Genomic DNA, 16,201 nt, shown 5'->3' with positions numbered 1-16,201 from the left:
ACAAATGATCTAAGGCTAGCATCCTCCATAACCCGAACCTCTGGTACTTTTTTGGTGCTGCACCGTTTCTCTACTATCCACTACCCCATTGAATTTAATTACGTCCACAGTTTTATGAGTGCCCTAAAAACGTATCTTTTCAGATTGGTCTATCAGATCTCCTTACTAATTTAAATGATGTTTTTATTCACTTCTTTCATTTTTTCAGAATCTGTTTTTTCTTTTCTGTCATCTGATCCCGCACCCTCGATGCACTCAGTAACACTTTGTATTTGGACATGCAGCTTATGTATTATAAAGATGGCTGAACCATACATTACAAGAACTTTTTATCTTTTGTGTCTATTTCTTTTGTGAGCAGGGTCCTTATTCCTCTTTTTGAATTGTTAAATTATGTCTGACTAGATTGTGGCCCGATTCTAACGCATCGGGTATTCTAGAATATGCATGTCCCCGTAGTATATGGACAATGATGATTCCAGAATTCGCGGCAGACTGTGCCCGTCGCTGATTGGTCGAGGCAACCTTTATGACATCATCGTCACCATGGCAACCATTATGACATCTACGTCGATACTGTGCCCGTCGCTGATTGGTCGAGGCGAATTCGCGGCAGACTGTGCCCGTCGCTGATTGGTCGAGGCAACCTTTATGACATCATCGTCGCCATGCTGTGCCCGTCGCTGATTGGTCGAGGCCTGGTGGCCTCGACCAATCTGAGAAGCGGGATTTCCAGGACAGACAGACAGACAGAAAAACCCTTAGACAATTATATATATAGATATTGTTTGTACATGATCCCTCTGAATTGTAAAGTACTTCAGAAAATGTATTACTATTATTATTATCTTTTTTCACCACAAGATCATCGGTTAGAGCAGAGTCAGGACATCCCCAACACATAAGATGGTTCTGTCTCAATTGCTATTAATGTGTGTAGGGCTCTTTAGTCTTTATGCAGTCCATTCTGTAAATAAATGTCCTCATCTACATGATATTATAAAGAACCAAAACGCGCTGTACACACCTTGCCTTGGTCCATCAGCGAGTCTCTGCTGCTGCTCCTGGTATCTGTCATTGGCTGCAATGTTGATATTATGTTGACTGCATAGCAGCCACTTAGCGGCCCTACCAGTGTAGATGGAACACCCCCAATTAGAGCCGCTGATCTCACGGATAGTCTGCCGCACTGTCAATGTGCCGTCAGTGCCGCCACTGGGAGCAGCATTGAAGACTCACCGGTGGACCCGGAGATAATGTGTACAGCGTAGTTTGCTTCTTTATGATAACCAGTAAACAGTGACAGAGTTCAGAGTTCTTAGATTTAACATGAAGCAGAGCTGAGAAAGCTAACCCCCCCATTCCAGGCTCTGCATGTACATTGTCTATTGACAGTGAGCTGCTTATCAGAGGAGGGGGTGTGGTCTGGCTAGGAATCTTGTGAGCTGTAGTCCAGGCAGTAATCATCTTCTGATGATAAAACATTCAGGGTAAGTATACAACAGCACACAGCCTAATAAGTGGCACGTCACCGAATTCAGTGTTTTAACCCCTACCTCATGCAGTCCTCAGATTACATAGTAAAAACCTGCTGACAGATTCCCTTTAATGACAGGTTTTTCTTTCTATAATAGACTTATCTACCACACACTGTAGCATATTTCATCTGATACATGTTAGATTGGGTTACAAATCACCAACAATAAAATCAGAGTAGAGTATCTGGATGCTCAGTTCCTCAGCAATCCATCACAATCCACAGGGAAAAAGGCAGCAAGTGCTTAATTGTAGCAAATGACGCATTGCATGGTAATCTTCAAGAAGCTGTTTGTGTGTCGCTGCACGGATTTGTTGGGTCCTCTAGGACCATAGATGTCTCTCTCTGTCTAATTCATGGAGATTCTGACTAAAGGATCCTCCTTCATTAAAGACAACCTGTCACTTGCCATATGTATGTTTTTCCTACCTGGTGTCAATGCCACTCTTCTTCTGAATCTGGCATTTTATATCTCGGCCTTTCTATTCAAGTTTTAATACTTCGAAACACGTTGACAAATAAACCGCGATACTTTGATTCCTGCCTACTCATCAGTCTTCGTCAGCAGTGTAGGTTAACCCATTTGTTTCCGCTTTCTTCCTCGATTTCTCCCCGTGGGTCTGCAGCAGCCTAAGTATTTTCAATGGTTGTGTGAACACAGCCCTGCCAGGTGAGCACAATTGTGCATTTTAACCCTAGAACGCATGACGTTAAAAATATACCGTACATATTAACATATTGGGGGCCTTTTAGGCCCCCATGCACATAATGTAGAAAAACACACTTAAATATATTTCACAAGTTTATTTCAAAATTGCTCAATAAAATATGAATAGTGGACAAAATTTTAATTATAAATTTTCACAGAAAACACCAAAAAATCTTTTTTTTCCCAAATTTCACACAAAGACATGAAAACACACAAAAACGCATAGAAATCTATAGCAAACTAGCTGCAGCTACATTTTTTATTCTAACTTTATTTTCTATTATATTAGTCTTCCAAACAATTCTGACATGGTATTTTTTCAGAAGTTTTGTGCAATTTTTGATAAATATGTTCCAGATATAACTGATAGGGGATAATTTGTCTGTTTCAAACCTCGCTGCAAGAGTTCGCTTATCATCAAAGCGAATTATTCTTCTAATTTCCTCATATCTGCCCACTGACATTGTCGCCTTATAGTGTGGATCAGAAAGTGGGTCCAGAAATAATTCTCGTATTGGGACATCATACCATTTTTGACTCCCTGCCAGCAGTAAAAGTCCAATATATGCATAAAGTTCCTCTTTTGAGATATTTTTCCAGGACTTATTTTTTTGCAGAAGCGATACGTCTTCCTTCTAGGTTTGAACATAATAGGACCTCTTCTGCAATATTGTCAGAAAAATAAGTACAGAATACATCTTTAGGGGTAAAGTAACTGGGACTTCCCACAGCTCCTTGAGCCTGTCTCACAATATTGTGTGTTGGAGTACGTCCGACTAATGTAGGATTACTGTCCCAAAAAACTTTCGTTTTGGATGTGCTGCTTATCACTTCTTGAGGATCCACTAGATTCACTTCATCATCAGAAGAATCACTGGATGAGGATGTTTGATTAGCTGGTGGCAGATATTCTTCATCAGACAAAGATAGTTCACTTTCATCATCGCTTTGAAACATAATCGCTTCAATCTCTTGGTCAGTCTGACACTTGGAGGAAGAGTGTGCCATTGCTGACTAGGTGTTAGCAAACTAAAATAAAAAACAATGAACAGAATCAGGGTTGTCCACTCTTTGCTTGTGTGTGACACACTGTAAGTGTAATGTCCCCCCTTCTTCCTCTCACCCTCAGCAGCTTGTACCTTTTATACTTTTAGGTGGTGTACAATTCTTTGGATTTTTGTGGCTCACAAGCTCTAGCCTTTGCAAGCTTCTTAGAAACAGAAACTGAAAATGAATCAGATTTCCTCTCAACAGCTTATCTTATCACAGGTCCTTCAGCAATTAGCTCACAGTGTATACTGTCCTCAGTACTCTATACACAGCTCATTACTGTGTTCCGAACGACCTGAGGTGATGTCATGGCCTTATCACTCCCTCCAAAAATCACATGACATCCTCACATGTTATTATCCACACCCTGGCCCCTCCACCAGCATTACTGAGTACAAATAAAGTAACTTGAGACACAAACACTACTGAGAACATGATAAAAATAGCGGGGGCCTAAAAGGCCCCCAATTCGTACAGATGTAGTTTTCACCAAACAAGCATTGTTACACCATAATGCCTATGAAAAAAATTATATGAACAACTGGATATTATCAACAACGACATACTTGAGGAATACCTGGAGTTTCAAAATTATAACTAAAGTACTTTTGCAGATAATAACAAAAATGTAAGCATGGGGGCCTAAAAGGCCCCCAATATGCGTTCTAGGGTTAATTCAGATTTCTTACCTGAATAAGACCCTATTGCAGTTTTTGTCATTCTTTAGTTTTACAATTTTCAATTCCAGACATTCTCTTCCCCATACGTAAACCTTGTGTCTTTTAGCCAAGTAGGTGTGGTCCTGCCATTTTCTATGTTGTCATCTTTTTGAGGTCTATGCTCAGTTGGCAGAAAAATACAAGCCATATTTACAATGAATCTCTCAGGAATGGTGAGGCGAAGGAAAAAAATACAACAACACTTGATGCACAAGAACGACAGCATTTATCCCAGTTAGTCCGGCGTCACACTCAGCATATAAAAATACGTAATTTACGGCCGTAATACACAGAAAAGTCCCTAAAATAGTGGTCCGTATCTCCTCAGTAGGCAGGGTGTGTCAGCGTATTTTGCGCATGGCATCCTCCATATGTAATCCGTATGGCATCCGTACTGCGAGATTTTCTTGCAGGCTTGCAAAACCAACATATGGACATACAATGGATCCATGTGCTTCCAAAAACATAAAAACATATGTACTGTCTATATATATATATATATATATATATATATATATAATCAGTGAGACACATATATGTATATATATTAATATTTCATCCAGCGTGAGCTAGCTTAAAAGCCGGTGAATGTCTATGGGGTGAGAAAAATATGGATTACACATGGACCATGCGTGTGACTAGTGAGACATACGCAGCGGTGTTCTATAGAAAAGCCGGCAATTCAGTGCGGTGTACAGTAAAATCACACTGACGGCTTACAATAGAATAGGTAGAATAAATGTGTACACATAGAATAGGTGTATATATATATATATATATATATATATATATACACCTATTCTATGTCAGTGAGACACATATATGTATATATATTAATATTTCATCCAGCGCGAGATAGCTTAAAAGCCGGTAATTCAATTGCCGTCTTTTGCTATCTCCTTCCTAAACCCGACATGATTTGAGACATGGTTTACATACAGTAAACCATGTCATATCCCCATTTTTTTGGCATATTCCACACTACTAATGTTAGTAGTGTGTATGTGCAAAATTTGGCTGTTCTAGCTATTAAATTAAAGGGTTAAATGGTGGAAAAAATTGGCGTGGGCTCCCGCGCAATTTTCTCCGCCAGAGTAGTAAAGCCAGTGACTGAGGGCAGATATTAATAGCCTGGAGAGGGTCCATGGATATTGGCCCCCCCTTGCTAAAAACATCTGCCCCCAGCCACCCCAGAAAAGGCACATCTGGAAGATGCGCCTATTCTGGCACTTGGCCACTCTCTTCCCATTCCCGTGTAGCGGCGGGATATGGGGTAATGAAGGGTTAATGCCACCTTGCTATTGTAAGGTGACATTAAACCAGATTAATAATGGAGAGGCGTCAATTATGACACCTATCCATTATTAATCCAATAGCATGAAATGGTTAAAAAAAACACAGACAATATTGCAAAGTATTTTAATGAAATAAACACACAGATTGTTGTAATATTTTATTCCACTCTCAATCCACCTGAAGACCCTCGACCTGTAACAAATTAAAAATAATAAACCAACAATATCCCATACCTTCCGTCGATATGTCCCATGATGTAAATCCATCTGAAGGGGTTAAATTATGTTACAGGCAGGAGCTCTGCTATAATGCAGCTGTGCTCCTGCCTGTAAAACCCCAGCGAATGAATGGAAACTAGGTCAATTACCTGTAGTTACCTTCATTCGCGGTGATGCGCCCTCTGCTGGATGTCCTCATATGACCTCGAGCGTGGGAACTTTTCTGAATATTTTCCCATGAGTGCCAGGAGGGCGTTAAACTAGAAGAAGAGGGGACGGGAAGAAAAACATTAGACTCGAACAAAGACGACCCAGGAAAACATACTCAGAAGGGAGGTAAGAACATTTCTAAAACAATCCACAGTGAGGAGATTGGAACAAAACAAAATCCTCTAAACTGCATGCTCGCAAACGCCAGAAGCCTGACAAACAAGATGGAAGAACTAGAAGCAGAAATATCTACAGGTAACTTTGACATAGTGGGAATAACCGAGACATGGTTAGATGAAAGCTATGACTGGGCAGTTAACTTACAGGGTTACAGTCTGTTTAGAAAGGATCGTAAAAATCGGAGAGGAGGAGGGGTTTGTCTCTATGTAAAGTCTTGTCTAAAGTCCACTTTAAGGGAGGATATTAGCGAAGGGAATGAGGATGTCGAGTCCATATGGGTTGAAATTCATGGAGGGAAAAATGGTAACAAAATTCTCATTGGGGTCTGTTACAAACCCCCAAATATAACAGAAAGCATGGAAAGTCTACTTCTAAAGCAGATAGATGAAGCTGCAACCCATAATGAGGTCCTGGTTATGGGGGACTTTAACTACCCGGATATTAACTGGGAAACAGAAACCTGTGAAACCCATAAAGGCAACAGGTTTCTGCTAATAACCAAGAAAAATTATCTTTCACAATTGGTGCAGAATCCAACCAGAGGAGCAGCACTTTTAGACCTAATACTATCTAATAGACCTGACAGAATAACAAATCTGCAGGTGGTTGGGCATTTAGGAAATAGCGACCACAATATTGTGCAGTTTCACCTGTCTTTCACTAGGGGGACTTGTCAGGGAGTCACAAAAACATTGAACTTTAGGAAGGCAAAGTTTGAACAGCTTAGAGATGCCCTTAATCTGGTAGACTGGGACAATATCCTCAGAAATGAGAATACAGATAATAAATGGGAAATGTTTAAGAACATCCTAAATAGGCAGTGTAAGCGGTTTATACCTTGTGGGAATAAAAGGACTAGAAATAGGAAAAACCCAATGTGGCTAAACAAAGAAGTAAGACAGGCAATTAACAGTAAAAAGAAAGCATTTGCACTATTAAAGCAGGATGGCACCATTGAAGCTCTAAAAAACTATAGGGAGAAAAATACTTTATCTAAAAAACTAATTAAAGCTGCCAAAAAGGAAACAGAGAAGCACATTGCTAAGGAGAGTAAAACTAATCCCAAACTGTTCTTCAACTATATCAATAGTAAAAGAATAAAAACTGAAAATGTAGGCCCCTTAAAAAATAGTGAGGAAAGAATGGTTGTAGATGACGAGGAAAAAGCTAACATATTAAACACCTTCTTCTCCACGGTATTCACGGTGGAAAATGAAATGCTAGGTGAAATCCCAAGAAACAATGAAAACCCTATATTAAGGGTCACCAATCTAACCCAAGAAGAGGTGCGAAACCGGCTAAATAAGATTAAAATAGATAAATCTCCGGGTCCGGATGGCATACACCCACGAGTACTAAGAGAACTAAGTAATGTAATAGATAAACCATTATTTCTTATTTTTAGTGACTCTATAGCGACAGGGTCTGTTCCGCAGGACTGGCGCATAGCAAATGTGGTGCCAATATTCAAAAAGGGCTCTAAAAGTGAACCTGGAAATTATAGGCCAGTAAGTCTAACCTCTATTGTTGGTAAAATATTTGAAGGGTTTCTGAGGGATGTTATTCTGGATTATCTCAATGAGAATAACTGTTTAACTCCATATCAGCATGGGTTTATGAGAAATCGCTCCTGTCAAACCAATCTAATCAGTTTTTATGAAGAGGTAAGCTATAGGCTGGACCACGGTGAGTCATTGGACGTGGTATATCTCGATTTTTCCAAAGCGTTTGATACCGTGCCGCACAAGAGGTTGGTACACAAAATGAGAATGCTTGGTCTGGGGGAAAATGTGTGTAAATGGGTTAGTAACTGGCTTAGTGATAGAAAGCAGAGGGTGGTTATAAATGGTATAGTCTCTAACTGGGTCGCTGTGACCAGTGGGGTACCGCAGGGGTCAGTATTGGGACCTGTTCTCTTCAACATATTCATTAATGATCTGGTAGAAGGTTTACACAGTAAAATATCGATATTTGCAGATGATACAAAACTATGTAAAGCAGTTAATACAAGAGAAGATAGTATTCTGCTACAGATGGATCTGGATAAGTTGGAAACTTGGGCTGAAAGGTGGCAGATGAGGTTTAACAATGATAAATGTAAGGTTATACACATGGGAAGAGGGAATCAATATCACCATTACACACTGAACGGGAAACCACTGGGTAAATCTGGCAGGGAGAAGGACTTGGGGATCCTAGTTAATGATAAACTTACCTGGAGCAGCCAGTGCCAGGCAGCAGCTGCCAAGGCAAACAGGATCATGGGGTGCATTAAAAGAGGTCTGGATACACATGATGAGAGCATTATACTGCCTCTGTACAAATCCCTAGTTAGACCGCACATGGAGTACTGTGTCCAGTTTTGGGCACCGGTTTTCAGGAAGGATATAATGGAACTAGAGAGAGTACAAAGGAGGGCAACAAAATTAATAAAGGGGATGGGAGAACTACAATACCCAGATAGATTAGCGAAATTAGGATTATTTAGTCTAGAAAAAAGACGACTGAGGGGCGATCTAATAACCATGTATAAGTATATAAGGGGACAATACAAATATCTCGCTGAGGATCTGTTTATACCAAGGAAGGTGACGGGCACAAGGGGGCATTCTTTGCGTCTGGAGGAGAGAAGGTTTTTCCACCAACATAGAAGAGGATTCTTTACTGTTAGGGCAGTGAGAATCTGGAATTGCTTGCCTGAGGAGGTGGTGATGGCGAACTCAGTCGAGGGGTTCAAGAGAGGCCTGGATGTCTTCCTGGAGCAGAACAATATTGTATCATACAATTATTAGGTTCTGTAGAAGGACGTAGATCTGGGTATTTATTATGATGGAATATAGGCTGAACTGGATGGACAAATGTCTTTTTTCGGCCTTACTAACTATGTTAGAATAGGCGCATCTTCCAGATGTGCCTTTTCTGGGGTGGCTGGGGGCAGATGTTTTTAGCCAGGGGGGGCCAATATCCATGGAACCTCTCCAGGCTATTAATATCTGCCCTCAGTCACTGGCTTTACTACTCTGGCGGAGAAAATTGCGCGGGAGCCCACACCAATTTTTTCCGCCATTTAACCCTTTAATTTAAAAGCTAGAGCGCCCAAATTTTGCACATACACACTACTAACATTAGTAGTGTGGAATATGCAAAAAAAATGGGGATATGAGATGATTTACTGTATGTAAACCATGTCTCATATCATGTCGGGTTTAGGAAGGAGATAGCAAAACCCGGCAATTGAATTACCGGCTTTTAAGCTATTTAGCGCTGTATGAAATATTAATATATATACATATATGTATCTCACTGACATATATATATATATATATATATATATATATAACATATATATATATATATATATATATATATATATACCCCTATTCTATGTGTACACATTTATTCTACCTATTCTATTGTAAGATGTCAGTGTGATTTCACTGTACACCGCACTGAATTGCCGGCTTTTCTATAGAACACCGCTGCGTATGTCTCACTAGTCACACGCATGGTCCGTGTGTAATCCGTATTTTTCTCGCCCCATAGACTTTCATTGGCGTATTTTTTGCGCAATATGGTGACAAACGCAGCATGGTGCGATTTTCTATGGCCGTAGAAGACCGTATAATACGGATCAGTAAAATACGGCTGATAGGAGCTGGGGCACGGAGAAGCATTGTACCATATGCAATCCGTATTTTCAGCACCTCTCTTACGTCCGTAAAACACGGTAGTGTGAGGCCGGCCTTAGGACGATTACAAATTGACGGCAGGTGACAGGCCTCTTTAACCCCTTAGTGACAGAGCCAATTTGGTACTTAATGACCAAGCCAATTTTTACAGTTCTGACCACTGTCACTTTATGAAGTTATTGCTCTGGAACGCTTCAACGAATCCCACTGATTCTGAGATTGTATTTTCATGATATATTGTACTTCATGTTAGTGGTAAAATTTCTTTGATATAACATATGTTTATTTATGAAAAAAATGGAAATTTGGCAACAAATTTTTTAAATTTTGCAATTTTCAAACTTTTATTTTTTTACCCTTAAATCAGAGAGAAATGTCACACAAAATAGTTAATAAATAACATTTCCCACATGTCTACTTTACATCAGCACAATTTTGGAAACATATATTTTTTTTGTTAGGATGTTATAAGGATTAAAAGTAGACCAGCGATTTCTAATTTTTCCAGCAAAATTTAAAAAAAACATTTTTTTTTAGGGACCACCTCACATTTGAAGTGAGTTAATATAACAGAAAAAAAACAAAAAGTGACACCATTCTAAAAACTGCATGCCTCAAGGTGCGCAAAACAACATTCAAGAAGTTTATTAACCCTTCAGGTGCTTCACAAGAACTAAAGCAATGTGGAAGGAAAAAATGAACATTTTACTTTTTTCACAAAAAATATACTTTGGAACCATTTTTTTTATTTTCACAAGGATATCAGAAGAAAATGGGCCACAAAATTTGTTCTGCAATTTGTCCTGAGTACGCTCACACCCCGTATCTGGCACATGGCATGGCTCAGAAGGGAGGGAGCACCGTTTGACTTTTGGCTGCAATCAATGGTGGGCGCCATGTCGCGTTTGGAGACCCCCTGATGTACCTGAACAGTGGAACCCTCCCAATTCTAACTCCAACCCTAACCCTAATCGCAACCCTAACCATAACCCTAACCACAACCCTAACCCTAACACACCCATAACCCTAATCCCAACCCTAACCATAATCCCAACCCTAATCGTAATCCCAAATATAACCACAACCCTACCCCAACACAAACCTAACCTAACTCCAACCCTAACCCTAGCACCAACCCTAGTCCAACCTTAACCCAACCCTAACCCTAGCTCTAGCCCAACGCTAACCCTAGCTCTAGCCCAACCCTAACCCTAGCCCAGCCCTAACCCTAATGGAAAAATGGAAATAAATACATTTTTGTATTTTATTATTTTTACCTAACTAAGGGGTTGATAAAGGGGGGTGTGATTTACTAAAATTTTAGGGTATATCACAGTGATCAAAATGAACCAATATGAAAAATTTCCTATTGTTGCCGGGTGCCGGCCGGCAAATCTTGGCGGGTGTACTGCGCAAGCGTTTGCCATTTTCTTCCCGGAAGAAGACTCTGACGGCAGGGGGACAGGACTGGGGGATGCAAGAGGCTCCAGGGACACTGGAGGTACTGGGGGAGCTCGGGAGACCCCATTTATCTCTCCTCTGATGTACTAGATCATATCAAAGGAGAGAGAAATTAAATGGGAAATCAGACTTTTTTTTGTGGTTGTCGTTATTCCGTGAATAGCGGTGATTGCAACACCAAAAACAAAAAAACAAACCGAATCATGTTCTCTGGAGTCTCAGGTACCCCGTGGAGAATTTCCGACGCTGGGGGGCGCTATAACCTTGTTTCTCAGCGCAATTAAAAAGCGGCGCTGAGAAATAAGTACCCTTAATTGCTGCCGTTAAAAGGTGTATCGGCGGTCATTAAGGGGTTAATGGAATTCTCCATCCATTTACATAAAAAAATACTCTCAAAGTACTGCAATCTAATAAAATTAGTAGTCCTGAACTTAGTTATCCTTAGGTCCTCTCGTTCTGACACTTTCCCAGGGACTCCCACCAGTCTCTGTGCTTCCTGCTCCATTTGGACAGATAAGTGACTGCTGCAGCCAATCCCTTTAAATCAGAACACTTTTTTTAGTATTAAATACCCTGATATTCTAAACAAGACAGGCTATTTACTCACTAGTTGCCACAAATTAACTTCATCTTATTGTTGTATGCTATATGTAATATGTCTTTGTCTTCAATAGATAGAAATGAATGTGAGTTGAGCCCAGTTATCTGTGGAGGGGCGCAATGCCGAAATACGCCAGGAAAGTATGAATGTGAGTGCGATGCTGGCTATCGCTTCAACACATCATCAAAGTTTTGTGAAGGTAAGTAACACTCTGTGGTCTAATTGTGTAAGATGGTGTCTGTATACGGTGGCATGTAAAAGCTTGGACGCCCCTGGTCAAAATTACTGTTGTTGTGAGCAGTTAAGCAATTTGAAGATGAAATGATCTTTAAAAGGCCTAAAGTTAAAGATGACACATTTAATTTGTATTTTAGGCAAAAAAAATAGATACAGTATATTGTCATCATTTACATTTTAAAAATTACAAAAAAGGAAAATGGGACGATGTAAAAGATTCAGAACATGCATGGTTAGTACCTAGCAGCACTCCCTTTTGAAAATATCACAGCTTGTAAACGCTTTTTGTAGCAAGACAAGACTCTTTCAACTTTTGTTTTAGGGATTTCCATCTATTCTTCTCTGAATAATTCTTCCAGTTCTGTGAAATTCCTTGGTTGTCTTGCATGCACTGCTATTTTGAGGTCTAGCCACAGATTTTCAATGATGTTCAGATCAGGGGACTGTGAGGGCCATTGTAAAATCTTCAGCTTGCACCTTTTGAGGTAGTCTACTGTGGATTTTGACATGTTTTAAGATCATTATCCATTTGTAGAAGCCATCCTCTTTTTAATTTCAGGTTTTTTTTACAGATTGTGTTATGTTTGTACCAAGTATTTGATGGAATTTCATTGAATCTATTCTTCCCTCTGCCCATGAAATGTTTTCCGTGCCATTGGCTGCAACACAACCTCAAAGAATGATTGATCCACCCCCATGCTTAACTGTTGACGAGAAGTTCTTTTCCTGAAATTTTGTGCCCTTTATTCTCCGTGGTTATACAACCTTTAGCCCATTTTCCATTTTTGTAATTTTTAAAATGTAAAACATGAAAAGGAAAAAAAAAAAAAATATATATATATATACCGTATATACTCGAGTATAAGCCGAGATTTTCACCCCAAATACTCGAGTCAAGGTGGGTGGCAGGGTCGGCGGGTGAGGGCGCTGAGGCATACTTACCTGCTTCCAGCGATCCTGACGCTCCCCCTGCCGTCCCATGGTCTTCGGTGCTGCAGCTCTTCCTGTCAGCAGTCACTGTTGTGAATTCTGTTGTTAAGCTCCCTCCTGTGGTCATGAAAGGTACTTCGGCTGGTTCTGTCCATGGGCTTCCTCTGGTGGTCTGGTGGTTGTGAGTGGGGCTGCGGCTTCTGAGGTTCCTTCCACAGGTGACGAGGTTAATTCGTTAGCTGGCTGCTCTATTTAACTCCACCTAGATCATTGCTCCATGCCACCTGTCAATGTTCCAGTATTGGTCTAGTTCGCTCCTGGATCGTTCTTGTGACCTGTCTTCCCAGCAGAAGCTAAGTTCCTGCTTGTTTTTCTCTGTTTGCTATTTTTTCTGTCCAGCTTGCTATTTTGATTTTTGTCTTGCTTGCTGGAAGCTCTGGGACGCAGAGGGAGCGCCTCCGCACCGTGAGTCGGTGCGGAGGGTCTTTTTGCGCCCTCTGCGTGGTCTTTTTGTAGTTTTTTGTGCTGACCGCAAAGTTACCTTTCCTATCCTCTGTCTGTTCAGTAAGTCGGGCCTCACTTTGCTAAATCTATTTCATCTCTGTGTTTGTAATTTTCATCTTAACTCACAGTCATTATATGTGGGGGGCTGCCTGTTCCTTTGGGGAATTTCTCTGAGGCAAGGTAGGCTTTATTTTTCTATCTTTAGGGCTAGCTAGTTCCTTAGGCTGTGACGAGGCACCTAGGGAGCGTTAGGAGTGCTCCACGGCTTTTTCTAGTGTGTGTGATAGGATTAGGGATTGCGGTCAGCAGAGTTTCCACGTCTCAGAGCTTGTCCTGTATTGTTAGTAACTATCAGGTCATTCCATGTGCTCTTAACCACCAGGTCCATTATTGTCCTCACCACCAGGTCATAACAGGTCACGTGGGACCGCTCATTAGAGAAATGAATAGGCGGCTCCACCTCCTATAGGGGTGGAGCCGCCTATTCATTTCTCTAATCAGCGGTAACGGTGATCGCTGATAGAGGAAGAAGCTGCGGCACCGAAGACAGCTGTCCGAGAGAAGGAGCCGGACGCCGGGACCAGGTAAGTATGTCATATTTACCTGTTCCAGCCGCCGGGCGCCGCTCCTTCTTCCCGGCATCTCTGCGCTCTGACTGTTCAGGTCAGAGGGCGCGATGACACATATAGTGTGCGCGGCGCCCTCTGCCTGATCAGTCAGTGCAGAGAGACGCCGGGACCGGACGCCGGGAGCTGCAAGCAAGAGAGATGAGTATGTGTTTTTTTTTTTTTTATTGCAGCAGCAGCATCAGCGGCACAGATTTATACAGAGCATCTATGGGGAAATATGAACGGTGCAGAGCACTATATGGGGCACAGCTATGGGGCAATATGAACAGTGCAGAGCATATATGGGGCACAGCTATGGGGAAATATGAACGGTGCAGAGCACTATATGGCACAGTTATGGGGCAATATGAACGGTGCAGAGCACTATATGGCACAGCTACGGGGAAATATGAACGGTGCAGAGCACTATATGGCACAGCTATGGGGAAATAATGAACGGTACAGAGCACTATATGGTACAGCTATGGGGAAATATGAACGGTGCAGAGCACTATATGGCACAGTTATGGGGAAATATGAACGGTACAGAGCACTATATGGTACAGCTATGGGGCAATATGAACGGTGCAGAGCACTATATGGCACAGCTATGGGGAAATATGAACGGTGCAGAGCACTATATGGCACAGCTATGGGGCAGTATGAACGGTGCAGAGCACTATATGGTACAGCTATGGGGTAGTATGAACGGTACAGAGCACTATATGGTACAGCTATGGGGCAATATGAACGGTGCAGAGCACTATATGGCACAGCTATGGGGAAATAATGATCTATTTTTATTTTTGAAATTCACCGGTAAATGCTGCATTTCCACCCTAGGCTTATACTCGAGTCAATAAGTTTTCCCAGTTTTTTGTGGCAAAATTAGGGGGGGTCGGCTTATACTCGGGTTGGCTTATACTCGAGTATATACGGTATATATATATATATATATATATATATATATATACAGTTAGGGCCAGAAATATTTGGACAGTGACACAAGTTTTGTTATTTTAGCTGTTTACAAAAACATGTTCAGAAATACAATTATATATATAATATGGGCTGAAAGTGCACACTCCCAGCTGCAATATGATAGTTTCCACATCCAAATCGGAGAAAGGGTTTAGGAATCATAGCTCTGTAATGCATAGCGTCCTCTTTTTCAAGGGACCAAAAGTAATTGGACAATGGACTCTAAGGGCTGCAATTAACTCTGAAGGCGTCTCCCTCGTTAACCTGTAATCAATGAAGTAGTTAAAAGGTCAGGGGTGGATTCCAGGTGTGTGGTTTTGCATTTGGAAGCTGTTGCTGTGAGCAGACAACATGCGGTCAAAGGAACTCTCAATTGAGGTGAAGCAGAACATCCTGAGGCTGAAAAAAAAGAAAAAATCCATCAGAGAGATAGCAGACATGCTTGGAGTAGCAAAATCAACAGTTGGGTACATTCTGAGAAAAAAGGAATTGACTGGTGAGCTTGGGAACTCAAAAAGGCCTGGGCGTCCACGGATGACAACAGTGGTGGATGATCGCCGCATACTTAATTTGGTGAAGAAGAACCCGTTCACAACATCAACTGAAGTCCAGAACACTCTCAGTGAAGTAGGTGTATCTGTCTCTAAGTCAACAGTAAAGAGAAGACTCCATGACAGTAAATACAAAGGGTTCACATCTAGATGCAAACCATTCATCAATACCAAAAATAGACAGGCCAGAGTTAAATTTGCAGAAAAACACCTCAAGAAGCCAGCTCAGTTCTGGAAAAGTATTCTATGGACAGATGAGACAAAGATCAACCTGTACCAGAATGATGGGAAGAAAAAAGTTTGGAGAAGAAAGGGAACGGCACATGATCCAAGGCACACCACATCCTCTGTAAAACATGGTGGAGGCAACGTGATGGCATGGGCATGCATGGCTTTCAATGGCACTGGGTCACTTGTGTTTATTGATGACATAAGAGCAGACAAGAGTAGCCGGATGAATTCTGAAGTGTACCGGGATATACTTTCAGCCAAGATTCAGCCAAATGCTGCAAAGTTGATTGGACGGCGCTTCATAGTACAGATGGACAATGACCCCAAGCATACAGCCAAAGCTACCCAGGAGTTCATGAGTGCCAAAAAGTGGAACATTCTGCAATGGCCAAGTCAATCTCCAGATCTAAACCCAATTGAGCATGCATTTCACTTGCTCAAATCCAGACTTAAGACGGAAAGACCCACAAACAAGCAAGACCTGAAGGC

The 16,201-nt window shown here is 41.3% G+C and overlaps 1 protein-coding gene across 1 annotated transcript in view; it reads left to right on the top strand.

The window, feature by feature from the left end:
* Window positions 1-16,201, top strand: part of PROS1 (protein S) — a 124,105-nt gene that overhangs the window by 39,968 nt on the left and 67,936 nt on the right. The window contains exon 7 of the mRNA XM_069760982.1: window positions 11,744-11,869. Coding sequence (XP_069617083.1) covers window positions 11,744-11,869 — 126 coding nt within the window. The remainder of the gene's footprint in view (window positions 1-11,743; window positions 11,870-16,201) is intronic.

Source organism: Ranitomeya imitator, chromosome 3, assembly GCF_032444005.1.
Source record: "Ranitomeya imitator isolate aRanImi1 chromosome 3, aRanImi1.pri, whole genome shotgun sequence".
Taxonomy (NCBI): Eukaryota; Metazoa; Chordata; class Amphibia; order Anura; family Dendrobatidae; genus Ranitomeya; species Ranitomeya imitator.
The sequence above is the reverse complement of the archived record's forward strand: the minus strand, read 5'-3'. Positions and strand labels throughout refer to the sequence as shown.